Source organism: Dama dama, chromosome 29 (assembly GCF_033118175.1).
Source record: "Dama dama isolate Ldn47 chromosome 29, ASM3311817v1, whole genome shotgun sequence".
In the NCBI taxonomy this organism is placed as follows: Eukaryota; Metazoa; Chordata; class Mammalia; order Artiodactyla; family Cervidae; genus Dama; species Dama dama.
Genome location: NC_083709.1, coordinates 31707991 through 31722229, shown reverse-complemented (window position 1 = coordinate 31722229; position 14239 = coordinate 31707991). Strand labels below are relative to the sequence as shown.

Sequence of the window (14239 nt, the reverse complement as noted above, 5' to 3'; positions counted from 1 at the left end):
ATGGCCTTCGTGCTTTCTCTACTGATGGCCCTTGTGCTGGTCAGCTATGGCCCAGGAGGATCCCTGGGCTGTGACCTGTCTCTGAACCACGTGCTGGCTGCCACTGAGAAGAACCTCACTCTCCTGGACCAAATGAGGAGACTCTCCCCTCACCTCTGTCTGAAGGACAGAAAAGACTTCGCTTTTCCCCAGGAGATGGTGGAGGGCGGCCAGCTGCAGGAGGCCCAGGCCATGGCTGTGCTCCACAAGATGCTCCAGCAGAGCTTCAATGTCTTCAATACAACACGCTCCTCTGCTACCTGGGACACCACCCTCCTGAAGCGGCTCTGCACTGGACTCCTTCAGCAGCTGGCAGACCTGGATGACTGTTGGCAACAGGTGACGGGAGAGGAAGACTCTGCCCTGGGAAGGACGGGCCCCACAGATGCCGTGACAACGTACTTCCAGGGAATCCATGTCTACCTGAATGAGAAGGAATACAGCGACTGTGCCTGGGAAATCGTCAGAATGGATATAAGGAGAGCCTTCTCTCTCTTCATCAACCAGCTTGCAAGAAAGGTTAAGAATGTTGGATGGAGACTGATCTCACCCTGACATGACTCTCACTGACTAAGATGCCACATCACCCACGTATACCCACCTGGGGTCATTTCAGAAGACTCTGAATTCTGCTTCAGCCACCAAATTTATTGAATTAACTCAGCCAATACTTGTCAGTGGTAATAAGCAAGGAGATATAAAAGTACCCAGGTGCAGGAGTATCAGTCTATAAGCAACAACTGCTTTGATGTTATTTATATTTTATTTATTTAATGTTATTGTGTCTCAATATTTTATATTTTCATATAAAAGATGTATGTGCTTACATTGTATTGAAATTTAGAAAATATATTCCCCTTTCTATGATTCAAATTGTAATTTGATTTATTTATTAAATACTTATCAAGGTCAACTTCTTGAGTTTTTTATTTTAAAAAACTAAGTCCTTATTTTGTCTATAGATAGCTATCACAAAACTGTATTTGTTCATTTTATACTGTGGAACAGTTCTATGACTTTCTAACAAATGTCTGTCAAAAGGTGGAATTCTTCAAGCTTTCTGGTGGTGCAGTTTTTAGCACTCTGAGTTTTCCCTCCAGGGAGCCTTGGTTGAGAACTAAGATCTTCTAAGCTGTCGAGGGTGCCAAGAAAAAAACAGGTAGAAAGGAGATTATGAAATTGTACAAAATGTTTAATCTTGATATGATAGGCATACCTAATCTATACCCACTCATTACAGAATGGTTGATATAAATGTCTGAGGGAAGCAGTCCCCTCCTGCTGGAAAGCTGAGGACATGCGGTGTTGATGGCCGCTCCTGACTCCTATTACTCTGTCTCCCACCTTCTCCTCAGCCCTGCCTCCTCAGGACTGAGCAGTTCACCCCCTCACACAGCGCCTTCACTCCCTCCGTCTCAGGAGCTCCGTTCTGTGCTGGTTTCTTCTAGCTGCACGGTGTAGTCAGAGTGGAAGCCACAGGAAGAGAGCCCAAGGGAAAGGAGAGTTCTAGAAATTCCAAAACCTCTGAATCCCAGCCCTGCTATTTACCAACAGTGTGACCCTGAAAAGTCTCACAAACACAACAGGTCCGTTTCCTCATCTTTAGTACGCAGACAATAAGAGTAGTTTTCACAGGATTACTGTTTGGATACAATGAGTTCAGTCACACAAGAATCATCTAGCGCTCCTGGCAGAAATCATCAGGACTGTGAGGATCACAGAGTGGCTGCCCGCAGGGAGGAGACAGGAGAGCTGGCCTGAGACAGTGACTGGAAGGAGACACTGGAAAGGTGCTAGGTCCCTGGCAAAGGTATTTTCTTTTCACCTTGGGTGCTAGTTCCATAGTGCTTTCAATGTGAGAACTACCTTTGCTGTATGCTGAAGAGAATTCCTATTTCTGGGTTTCATATCTCCAGAAAGCACTTCTATGAGTTCATCAAAAACTCTTTGAGAATGATGAATTAGTAGAAAATGCTTTGATGTAATACAAAGATGAATAATAGGGAAAGAATAGAGATCTCATATCAATGCAGAAAATCAAACACATGCACAGGCAGGAAGGAAAGAGCAGGTACTGTGAAATGGATTTCTGCCCTCCAGTCCTACGGTGTCCCGGGTTGGATCCTAGTTCTCTTTTCAATAAAGCCCCTTGTCTATACTTGCTGGCAATGTCACCTCCTGGAGCTTCTGCATTGCTACTGAAAGACCAAAACCCAACAAAGCGTCCAGAAACCAACTGTTACCCTCCTCATACTAAAGACATCAGAAACATTATTCGTGAACGAAGTGTGATTTTCTGCAAACTCCAAGGGGACTCAGCCAAGGGGCACCTTCCAGGATTGTTGCTGCCTGTGCCCTTGTCCCCACGGCAAGCCACTGCTGACACATACTTCCATAGGAGACTCCAACCTTAGCAGGTAGGTCTGGTTCAGCCTCCGGTGGGGTCACTGCTGCTCAGTTCCCTTGGGTCTTGGTGCTCGCAAGTTTTTGTTTGTCCCCTTTGAGAATGGAGTCTTTCCCCCACAGTCCTGTGGAAGTCTTGTAATCAAATATCACTTGCCTTTAGAGTCAGATTTCCTGGGCATTCCCAGGCCCTTTGCTGGATTCGCAGACCTGGAAGCCTGACATGAGTCTTAGATCCTTCACAACAGGGAGAGAACATTGTCGTTGTATTGTTTTCCAGTTTGTTGGTTTCCCAACTGGCAGGTATGGAATTTATTTTTATTGTGCTTGAGCGCCTCCTACCATCTCATTATAACTTCTTTTTTGTCTTTGGACATGGAGTGTCTTTTTGGGTGGGCTCCAGAGACCTCCTGTGGATGGTTTTCAACAGCATTTGCGGTTTCAGTGCTCTTGCAGGAGGGGAGTGCATGTCCTTCTACTCTGCCATCTTGGACCAGAAGCTAAGACAAAACTTTGACATTTGAAATACGGTGAAGCATCTCATGCACCCCCACCATATCTTGGCTGAGGTTTGAACAGGAGGTTCATTACTGCAAACATGTATGTTCTTTATCTTCAAATAGTATTATTTTCTAAGAAGGAGTTTGATAATTGATATGTCAATGTGCTGCACAGAAAATACTGTTATTGAGCTATATCCAAGTTCCCGCAGTAACAAGCTCCCACAGTAACACGTGCCCACAGTAACAAGTTCCACAGGGTTCATTGATAAAAATTGATCAACAAAAATCCCACAAATTTATACATTTCATTCACTTTTTTTCAACTTTTATTATTTTAAGAATTTCTTATAGCCTGTAGTTTTCAAGATCAAAGTCTTGCTTTTCATTTTGAACTCCCCTTCCCCACACAATCCTCCATGAGGACCTTCTAACTGACAGTCCCTTAAATGGGGAGGAATTGACTCCCCAGAGCAGGAGCAAGTCTCCATTTCTTCTTCCCACCCAGCATCCTGCACAATGGTAGGAATCTGCTGGTCCTCAGGGGTATCAATAAAAGTGTAACTCTAATAATGATAATAATCCTAACGATAAGCTTAAAATAGTTTTACCAGTTAAACTGTTTGAAAACAACAATCTTGCTGCGTATTTTGTTTCTATTTTTTGCGGGTTACTCTTGTCTTCTCAGGTGACCAGTATATTTGTTATCTGGGCATCTCTTTACTTTTCCCTCAGTTCTCTGCATCATTTAGTCCAGTTGATTTTTCTGTCCTATCCTACAGTTTTCTCAGCTTTAAAATAGGGAGGAGTGGATATATGTGTACTCAGAGCTGGTTTACATGGCTGTACAGCAGAAACCAACACAACATTGTAAAGCAATTATTCTCCAATTAAAATCAAAATAGGGATAATGAGAATACTGTACTCCATTCAATATACCGTCTCATGTTATTTAATCTATATGATGTTAATATAACAACTTACAAAATTATCATATATGAGTAAATTACATAAAGCATCAGGAACACATTAAACATAGCTGTGAGAGTTGTTACTGTGACAGGTGTATACAGAGCTCTGACCATTATTTCATATCTACCTTAGAGAGGATTATGCTATATCTGTGCCTTGCTCAACTCTAATTTTTAATGCAAAACTTCTACCTCTGCAAGTTAGAATAGGTTAGTCTTCTCTAGGATTGTACAAAGAATATCTACACATTTTTAAATTTTACTAGCAAATGAAATAATCTCACAGCTGTAGCAAGCACGCCGAGATATTTACTGGGCATCAAGTCACCATACAATCAGTTCATTTAGCATACAAGCTGCCTATGAAGTAGCAAATGGTATATTAAGTGGAAACCTACATTATGCTGAACACAAAAACATCTTGATTGTGAATTTTAAAGCAACTTATCTGTATGAAATGACATTTTTAAAAGTTCGTAAAACTCTCCAATGCCAAATCATGTATAAATGTGAAAGCTTAACATAAGATCCTAGGCTAAAAGAGAAGAAAAGAAAGAAAGATTTTGAAAATTGAGATTAATAATTTTAGGTAGTTACTGGGTCATAAGTTTGTCAACTACAGGTTTTGCTCAACTGAACTGAGATGAACAAAGAAGTCATTTTGAAAACATTTGCATTTGATCTTGTTTTGGCATAAGGAAACTATGTAAACTTGGTGTGAGTTTGACTTATTTATACATTTTAAAATATTTTTCAACGAGTTGAACATTGAAGGAGAAATTAACCATTTATATTAAATGAAATCATTTTCCCTTTCCTGTAAGTCTCAGTCTTGTCCTCAAGTCTTCCCACAAGAGGGCCCCAATATCTAAAGATGCCAGTCCAGACTGTAGGTGCCTTATCCCCTTTCCCCGAATCAGTCCTTTCCCCAGAAACAACCCTGAATCTGAAAACACACCCCAACATGCTCTGATCTCCAGCCATGAATCACTGCATAAACGGGCACTGGGGTAAAGCGCCCTGGCTAAAATCTCCTCCCAGGAAGGGGAGGAAGGACACAGAGGCAGGTGCAGAAATCACAGGCTCCAAGCAAAGTGACTGCAAAGCTGCCCTGGGCTGTTGGCCGGAAAAAGGGAGTTTCCTCAGTGCTCCCGTGGTTCCATGTGTTCCCGGGGCCCCAGCAGCGCCTTGCCCAGGCCTGGGGCTCCTGCCCACTGGGACTCCCCTGTTCTCCTTGGTGGATCTCGCGCATGAGCTCAAGGCGCTTGACCCGCAGGTGGTGCCCGCTGCGCGGGCAGGGCCAGTTGGTCTGTTACAGGGAGATCTGCGGTGCCCATCCCAGCCGCAGAGGCAGGGGGAAGGCAGCTTTGAGCTCCTTGTAGAGCTGGAGCCCTGGGACTCAGTTACACTGAAGTGCTGAGTTTGGCGATTCCTGGTTTCTCAGAGGGTGGCAATGGTGATGATCACCATTCTCCAGGGCTGGAGAACATCACCCTCCATGTCATCAGGGAAGGGGTTGGCATCTGGTGAGCTTGGTAATCCTGCAGATGTTGGGCTCTGCCAGCCTTTATCCAGCTGTTCCCAGCAACTTCCCGCATATAAGATCTTTAAATAGGCCAGAATTGTCATTTTCTGCACTTTCCTCAATTTTGTTTTCATGGAGAAACTTTTTCCTTCCATCCTGGCCATCAGAGAATGTCACAGTCTTGATGCTTCTTTTGTGTTTTTACAATGGAAATGAAATATACTCACGGAAAAGTCTTAATCCAAAAGGAGCTATTCATCTATATGAGTCAACTCAGCTTGAAATAAAAACCTGAAGCTCTATCTAACTCACTTCTTTAGTCTAAAAGAGAACTCAAAGGTGTGACTACATAGTCTATTGTGACAGTTTAAATTGCACCAAAATATATCTAACCACTACTCTCTGCATTTCTGTTTAAGGTCTAATACATAAGGTTTGAATTTTTCCACAATGATTTTCAGGACCATAGTTCTTGCTTTCTGATGGTCTACAGATAACAGTGACATAATACAGAACATGGGTTAATTCATACAGTTTCTTTATTCTGTCACCAAAGTGTGCTGACCACACACACATAGGTGACAATGTGCTTGGAGATGTGCATTCCAGAAGAGTCAGGCATGAATGGTGACTGGCCTCCTGGGAGCAGGGAAGAGGTCATCGAGGCAGGATGAGGAGGAAGGAGGCAGCAGGAGCTCAGAGCAGCTGAGGGCAGGATCTCAGAGCTGATGAAGAGGAGGGCCTGGGGGCGGCAGGAAGTCTACTCTCGCACTATCTGGGGCTCCTGAGTGTAGCCAACACCAGACGTTCATTTCCTCTTCTAAAACATCAGTACCACTTTAGTGGCAGCCACAGAGGACATCCTTCACTTCAAATAATACAAAGTTTGCAAATTAGGCTGAGAATGTGAAACGTAGTGAATGATAGCAGTCTTTCATATCAATATGACCAATAGGAACCTCTTTACTCCACCCTCAGTCCAACCAAGAGAAACTCTGCCTGAAGAGCTCTTAACACTGTCAAGGATCTGCATGTTGAATCCCTAAGTGTTAATTCCAGGAGAGGGACTGCCTTGCAGGACTTTGAAGGGGCCCAGGAGCCCACGTTTCCTTCCTTTGATCAGTGCCTGGTACAGTATGGAGAGAAATCCCACAGTACTTTAAGTTCTTTGCAGAGAAACAGATTCTAGGCAGTTGTCTAATACAACATCATTGCTCTGTTAATAAATGAGATAAAAGGAGCAGTCCCTTTCTTCAACCTCAGTAAGTTTTAGACCACCTCTGATACTACTTTTTAAGATACAGATTGTGTTATACTTCAAAATCATACTGAGAGAAAAAGAAACCAAATAAGTGCTTGGGCCTGGTGCACTGGGAAGACCCAGAGGAATAGGGTGGAGAGGGAGGTGGGAGGGGGGATCGGGATGGGGAATACATGTAACTCCATGGCTAATTCATGTCAAAGTATGACAAAACCCACTGCAATGTTGTGAAATAATTAGCCTCCAACTAATAAAAATAAATGGAAAAAAAAAAGATACAGATTGTGTTAAACTTCAAAATCATACTGAGAGAAAAAGAAGTCAGATTTGTACTTAGTTAAACGAATTTTTTTTTCTAAAAGAGAAAAAGCGACTTAAAAAAAAATAAAAGATGTGGATAGAAGGAAATTGGCTAAAATGCTGTGTTTTGAGGCCCACCAAAACCAAAGTCTAGGAGAGGGGACTGCCAAAAGATTCTGAAGGAGCAGATCCCAAGATTCCACACTTACAGCAGTCCTGGAACATTATGAAAAGAAATCTTACAGCACTTGAATCCTTTTGCTTGGGGCCAGCATCTTGAAAAATTGTCTTACAAAATAATAGCTGCTCTGTGAAGAGTACAAATGAAGTAACCATTCCCTAACATCATCCTCAGTTGGTCTTAGACCACCTCTGGTGATGTTATTTTAAGACACAGACTTCTTTTTTAATGGTTAAGGAGACCAGGAAATCGGTTATAAAATATGATAGAGGGGAGGAGGACAAGAAATGGGACAATCGTATACTTTCCCTGCCACCAGGGAAGCTGGCAACAGTACTTCTGAAGCTATTTCTTGGGTTAGTATTGGGGAATAGTAAGAAAGGACTTCTCTTGAGTATGAAATGTTAAAAGGCACCAAGTCTAAGACATCAAGATAAATAACATTGTAACTCAATATTAAAAAATTGAATATACCAAAATATATGTGCTAAACAAAACATCAAAATTTTCAAGAAAGACAAGAAATGCCCTTTCATTTGCAAGGCCATATGTGTCTTACGAAGAAAGGCTTCTCATTGCCATTGAAATTTGGGCAATTTTCATTTCACTTACAAAATTCTTCCCAAAGAAAATGAAAAGATCAGACCTGGTAAATGCCCTCAATGCTTTGTACAGGACACTGCCTCTTCTTCCTTTGGTTCCTCTCTCTGTCTCTCTCTTCCATCCATCTTCCTTTCTTTTTGACTGCACAGCACTGCATGTGGGATGTTAGTTCCCAGCCACACATCAGATTCGCACCTCCTGCATTGAAAGCATAGTCTTAATCATTGGACCAGGGACATCTGCACTAATTCCTTTTGCTACACTACACTCAAGGTGGAGTGCTGGCAGAGGTGTTTCAGAAACTCGAGTTAAATGATAATTATTTAAGACTTCACAGAGTCACAACAAATTGTCAAACAAATAAAGAAGTGATCTTGAATATATTGAGTTGGCTTCCATTAAAGTCAGTAAAGTAAAATTATATTAAATTCTTGTTTCAGTATAAACCATAGCTTAAAAAGAATTTAATAAAATACTAATAAATATTAATATCATCTAATAATCATATTTTAATATATTATCTAACAATTAAATATTTTCATAAATGAATAAACATTTCAATACTCACATATTTTAATATCATATATATAATATTTTAAATGGTTTCATAAAATATTTCAAAAATAAAAAATGTGAACTATTTAATGTGACAAATATAATTAAATCCAAATTTAAACGCATAAAAATACAGTGCTGTGAGTTTTTGAATATCCCTACTTTTCAGTTGTTCAATACTTATTCCCCCACTTCAGGGCCAATTCCTTGAACGACACCCTGAAAGTCCCCGGTCCTCGGGTGGGGACCGCGCCCCGACACCCCCAGGGCGTCCCCAACACCGTCCCGTCGCCCCGTCGCCGCCGCCAGCTCCCCTTTCCATGAGCGGTCCCTTCACCGCGACAGAAAGGAGCCCGAATCTGTAAAATCGGCCCCAACTCGCTCTGATTCTCCGGTTCAAACACCTCCCTAAACGCATTTCCTTTGTAAAAGTGGCGTCGCTCAAGTTTCCGTGTGAGAAGAAAGCACGACACTCAGGGGAAAGCAGAAAACGCAAGGTTCCGGGCTTGCCACCACACAAAACGTCTCTGGCGAGGGCTCGGATTGAAGATTTCTGAGTGCACTACTCAAGGAGTACTAACCTGGTCTCTGACAGCGACGCCTTTCCTGCTGAAAAGGCTGCCAAACCCGCTGAAACGAACTCTCAGAACTCGGAAACTCACTATAAAACCTGTAAGAAGACATCCTCCGCCCTCCTGTGAAAGCCCAGAGAAGCGCGCTGTGCCAGGACCTGATGAAGAAACCTTTCGCTCTTTGATTAGTGGTGTCCGCGCGCCCCCTGGTGGCCTCCCAGTGACTCACGGAAACTCTCTGTGGCCAAGATCTATCTGCTAGTGGCAGGCGTCATGCTCTGCTCCATCCCTGCTTGTCCCCTTGACAACAAATTCTTCATACATTTGATACAGATGAAAACGATCCCCTCTCAGTCATGCCTAGAGCACAGACACGACTTCAAGTTTCCTTGGAGAAGAGAGACTATCACCCCAATCCAGATGACTCAAGGCACCTGTTATCACCAACTGATGCTCCAGCAGATCTTCAACCTCTTCACCACGGAGAGCAGCTGAGCTGCTTGCAACAGCGCCCTCCTCAAAAACCACTCCAGCCTGGGTCAGAGCTTGGAACAGCGGGAAGAAGTGACTCTGGATTGTCCCGATTTGGGAATTGCTGTCCGGAAGTATTTCCAAAGAATCCATCTCTACCTGAAGGGAAAGGAATACAGCCCCTGTGCCTGGGAGGTTGTCAGAGTGGAAATTGAAAATTGCCTTTTCTTCATGTAAGAATCCTCAAGAAAAGTCAACAAATAAAATGAAAATTATACTTGTGACACTCTCCACTCAATCAGACTGTTGTTTGCTTAAGCCTCCAAAGTGATCATCTGTTTGCTCACAAGCTTAAAAATGTCTGAAATGAAAATCACAATTTTACAAAAATATTTAGACAGAGAAACACAATCTTTTTTCTTAAATAAATAATATTATAACATAATTTAGAAGATTTTTGTATGTGTTTTGAGGGTATTTGCTGTTTTCAACATATGAAATTATTCATTTGTGGAAAAGGTTTAAAGAGAGTATGTTGTTAAAGGTATTTGTCAGTTCACATAATGCTTAGCTTCTTTAACAGGTAAACAGCAAAGTGTCAGATATTTGATTCTAATGGACACTTTTCTTTCCTTCTTTGAAGAGCATAATGCAGGCGTTCTTGATCAGGTGAATCTTCTAGCTTGCGCTCCTCCAAAGAGTGAGTTGAGAACATTGGTGCCATTGTTTTGAGATTTTTTTTCCATCATCAACCTGAGACTCCAAATTTGCCTGTAGTACTTGAGTCTATTCTCCCTGAGGCAAAGAGAAAAGTCTGGTGGATCACATGGGATGCTTCTAGGGACCAGGACTAGATGGGGTAATAGCACTTCTTCTCACATTACTTGGCCTGGACTTATCCTCATGGGAGTCTCATGGCAAGGAAGCTGGAAAATAATTGGATGATTAAGAGAGAGGACAAGTTCAGTGCACAAGACTATTTTTTCATTTTTGCACTATTTGTCCTAATGGGCTCTTCGTGGGTGTGCAAGGGGAAATCCATTGTTCTTGCTTGCACATTCTCTGACAAACTCTTATGTCACAGTTTCAGCTTGGGGAAGATGACAGTGATGTCACTCAGAATTCAGAGCATCATAGACTATTTGAAGGAAGCATACGGATTGACTCCCAAGGCATAGGCTAATGAGAAAATCATCTACACGTGTAGAAAAAGTGTTTCCTTATTACCTGAGGGAGAAAAAGAAAGAATGATCAGGCAGCTCCTTGCAAGTACTTGAGAATCACTGAACTAAAAGTGGACAGTGGGCCTTCTACTCACCACACATTCCAAATATTGAAAATGCAAACTTGAAGAAAATATTTCTGCAAATGATCTTTAAAAATCATCTCACACATTATTACATCATAGCCTCCCTTGTAGAACCATGAAGAATATTTAAATTATTGTGTTATCACATCATATCTTTTAAGAGATGTTGGTATTATTTTTTCTCCTATCATTACCATCCTTGTGAATTGATGTTACATGAATATTGATTGAGCTCATGAAATGTTATGGCCCAGATGACATGTCTAGGAAACGGAGTTGAGGAAGTTGATTTCTCCTTTCAGGTATTTTACAGACTCCTGCAGGTATTCTTAGGATAAAACAGGGCGTGATATATCTTATTGTTCAAGCTTCTTCAACAAAATAGCATAGACTGGGTAGTTTACAAAGACCAGAAATGTATTGCTGCAAGTTAGTTCTCGAGTCTGGATATCTGAGAACTGGATGTCAGCTTGTTCCAGTTGTGGTGAGAGCCTGCTTCAGGTCTGACACTGCAGAGTCCGTGTGGGACTAGTTTATATCCACCTCTTTGATAAGGGCATTATTTCCTTTTGTGAGGTCTCCATCCTGACACCCTAAGCATATCCCAAAAGGTCTATCACCTGATATCGTGATTTTGGGCTTTAGGACTTCAAGATATGAATTTTGTGGGGTCCTAACCATTCAGAACATAAAGAGCTTTAAAGTCTACATGCTTCTAAGAATATAGTCTCACTGAACAACAACAACAAAAACAAACAAACAAACAAAAAAAAACGCAGGTTAGTAGGCTGAAATAGGAGATCAGGGATTCATACCCAAACTCTAGAGTTTCAACCTGTCATAAGCCTTTAATTATTATGTGTCAAATACTGGAAGTCATCCTGAAATGGAACTCAACAGCCGATGCAGTGGAATAAAATGGAGCATGAAAATGATCATTCATCATTCCTTGTGAGGATTCTCTGAAGTATCTGCATCAATGTAGTAGTGATTGCCATGTCGGTAAAGATCCACCAAAGAGTGTTGTGGTAAACTGCCTGGTTGCTGTGAGCTGTGAGCATCAGGGAGAGTCTGAGTTCAGATACATGGCTCTGTGTATGACACCAGCATGTTCTCTCTCTCATGACTTCAGTTGAATTCAGTCCCTCAGTCGTGTCCATCTCTTTGTGACCCCATGCACTCAGCATGCCAGGCTTCCCAGCCCATCACCAACTCCCAGAGCTTGTTCAAACTCATGTCCATGGAGTCAGTAATGCCATGCAATCATCTCATCCTCTGTTGTCCTCTTCTCCTCCTGCTTTCAATCATTCCCAGCATCAGGGGCTTTTCTAATAAGTTGGCTCTTCACATCAGGTTGCTAAAGTATTGGAGTTTTAGCTTCAGCATCAGTCCTTCCAATGAATATTCAGGACTGATTTCCTTTAGGATGGACTGGTTGGATCTCCTTGCAGTCCAAGGCATTCTCAAGGGTCTTCTGCAACACCACAGTTCAAAAGCATCAATTCTTAGGCGTTCAGCTTTTTTATAGTCCAACTCTCACATCCATACATGACTACTAGAAAAACTATGGCTTTGACCAGATGGACCTTTGTCAGAAAAGTAACATCTCTGCTTCTTAATATGCTGTCTAGGTTTGTGATAACTTTTCTTTCAAGGAGCAAGTGTCTTTTAATTTCCTGGCTGCAGTCACCATCTGCAGTGATTTTGGAGCCCAAGAAAATAAAGTCAGTTTCTCTTTGCATTGTTTCCCCATATATTTTCCATGAAGTGATGGGACCGGATGCCATGGTCTTCGTTTTCTGAATGTTTTAAGTTTTAAACCAGCTTTTTCACTCTCCTCTTTCACTTTCATCTTTACTGAAAGTGTTCCTTTGGTTCCGCTTTGCTTTCTGCCATAAGGGTGGTGTCATTTGCATGTCTGAGGTTATTGCTATTTCTCCCAGCAATCTTGATTCCAGCTTGTGCTTCATCCAGCCTGTCATTTCACATGATGTACTCTGGATATAAGTTGAATAAGCAGGGTGACAGTATACAGTCTTGATGTACCCTTTCCCCAGTTTAGAACCAGTCATTTGTCCCATGTCCAGTTCTAACTGTTGCTAATCTAACAGATTTCTCAGGAGGCAGGTAAGATATTCTGGTATTCCTATCTCTTGAAGCATTTTCCACAGTCTGTTGTGCCAAAGTCAAAGGCTTTAGCCTAGTCAATGCAGTAGAAGTAGATGTTTTCTGGAATCATGACCTAGTTGAGGACCATTAGGGGTGAGGCGTCCTCTTGAGTTTAATATAGTGCTGGGCAAAAGCTGAAAAGTGTGTTGGACTTGCTATTGAATCCCAGACCACGTGTGCCTTCAAGGTAGGAGACACTAGTGGTTTTAGCAACAAACTCGGCATGACTGGCACCAGCAAGAATAGAATGGAAATACCAGCCACTGCCTATTATAATTCCGGGAAATAGGGCCCAGATGAGGCAAAATAGCTTGGTCATTTGTAAATGCCTTCCAGTAGTAGGAGGAAATCTGAGAAACTGCTTTGGCTAAAATGACTTGTTGAGGACTTCCCTGGTGGTGCAGTGAATAAGAATCTTTCCTCAGGAGAGACAGGTTCGATCCCTGGTGCAGGAAGTGTCCACCTGCCACAGAACAACTAAGACAGCGCTCCACTGATCCTGAGACCCTGCTCTAGAGCCCACGTGCTGCAGCTGCTGAAGCCCGAAGAAGACTCACAGGAAGGAAACCAGGAGCTGCGGGGAAGAGTGAGCCCCACTGGCCACAACTAGAGAAAGCCCCGGCAAGCAGTGAAGACCCAGGGTAGCCAAAAGTGGATAAATACATAAATAACCAAAAAACAACTTGTTGAGCGATTACACTGGGCCTGGTTACAGAGGACACCACAGAGAAGAAATCAGGGTTCAGTTACTACAGAGCTGATTTGCCAAAGATAATCACATCCTTATTATCTGAAGTTTAGAATATAGGGGGCTTTGACAGCATAAAATTCAATGTAAAATCAAAAGAATTCAGGAGCAGAGCCAAAAGTTAAATCTTCCCATGAAATAAACAATATTTGTCCTATTCTGAATTCATTACAAAGATGGCTTCCTTTATTTGAAAATAATAGGCTCATACTGGAACTTGAAAGTCTTTGGGAAATCTGAAATTTAATGCAAAGGAACAGAGAGAAAGATCCAAATGGATGGTGATTCCTAAATCATGCTTTCTCACTGGGGATAATGCTGCTTCCACGCATGCAGACATTAGTTCTCTGGAATTGAACAAATATTGTCATTACAATGATTAGTTATTACATGTCAAAGCTCAACCTGATACAACAAAATCTAACCCCTTAGTATTTATTTCTGTCTTTGGCCTTTCTTGTGTATCATACATAAGAGAAGCATTGAGATTGAGTTTATGGAATATAAACAAATTGTATACAAGATCAGTGGTACACCTAAGATGACTAGATGGTTCACTGGAGGACTTTCCACCTTTTGCTTTATCTCAAAGTCATATTGTGAGAGGTGGCCTTTCTGTACTTCTGAGAAAC

The 14239-nt window shown here is 41.9% G+C and overlaps 1 protein-coding gene and 1 pseudogene across 1 annotated transcript; both read left to right on the top strand.

Moving 5' to 3' along the window:
- Positions 1-594, top strand: LOC133048735 (interferon omega-1-like). Its single transcript, XM_061132511.1, has one exon. The coding sequence runs from the start codon at positions 1-3 to the stop codon at positions 592-594; it is 594 nt and encodes a 197-aa protein (XP_060988494.1).
- An 8529-nt stretch (positions 595-9123) lies between these two features.
- LOC133048734 (interferon alpha-7-like) lies at positions 9124-9618 on the top strand (annotated as a pseudogene).
- Positions 9619-14239: the final 4621 nt, after the last annotated feature.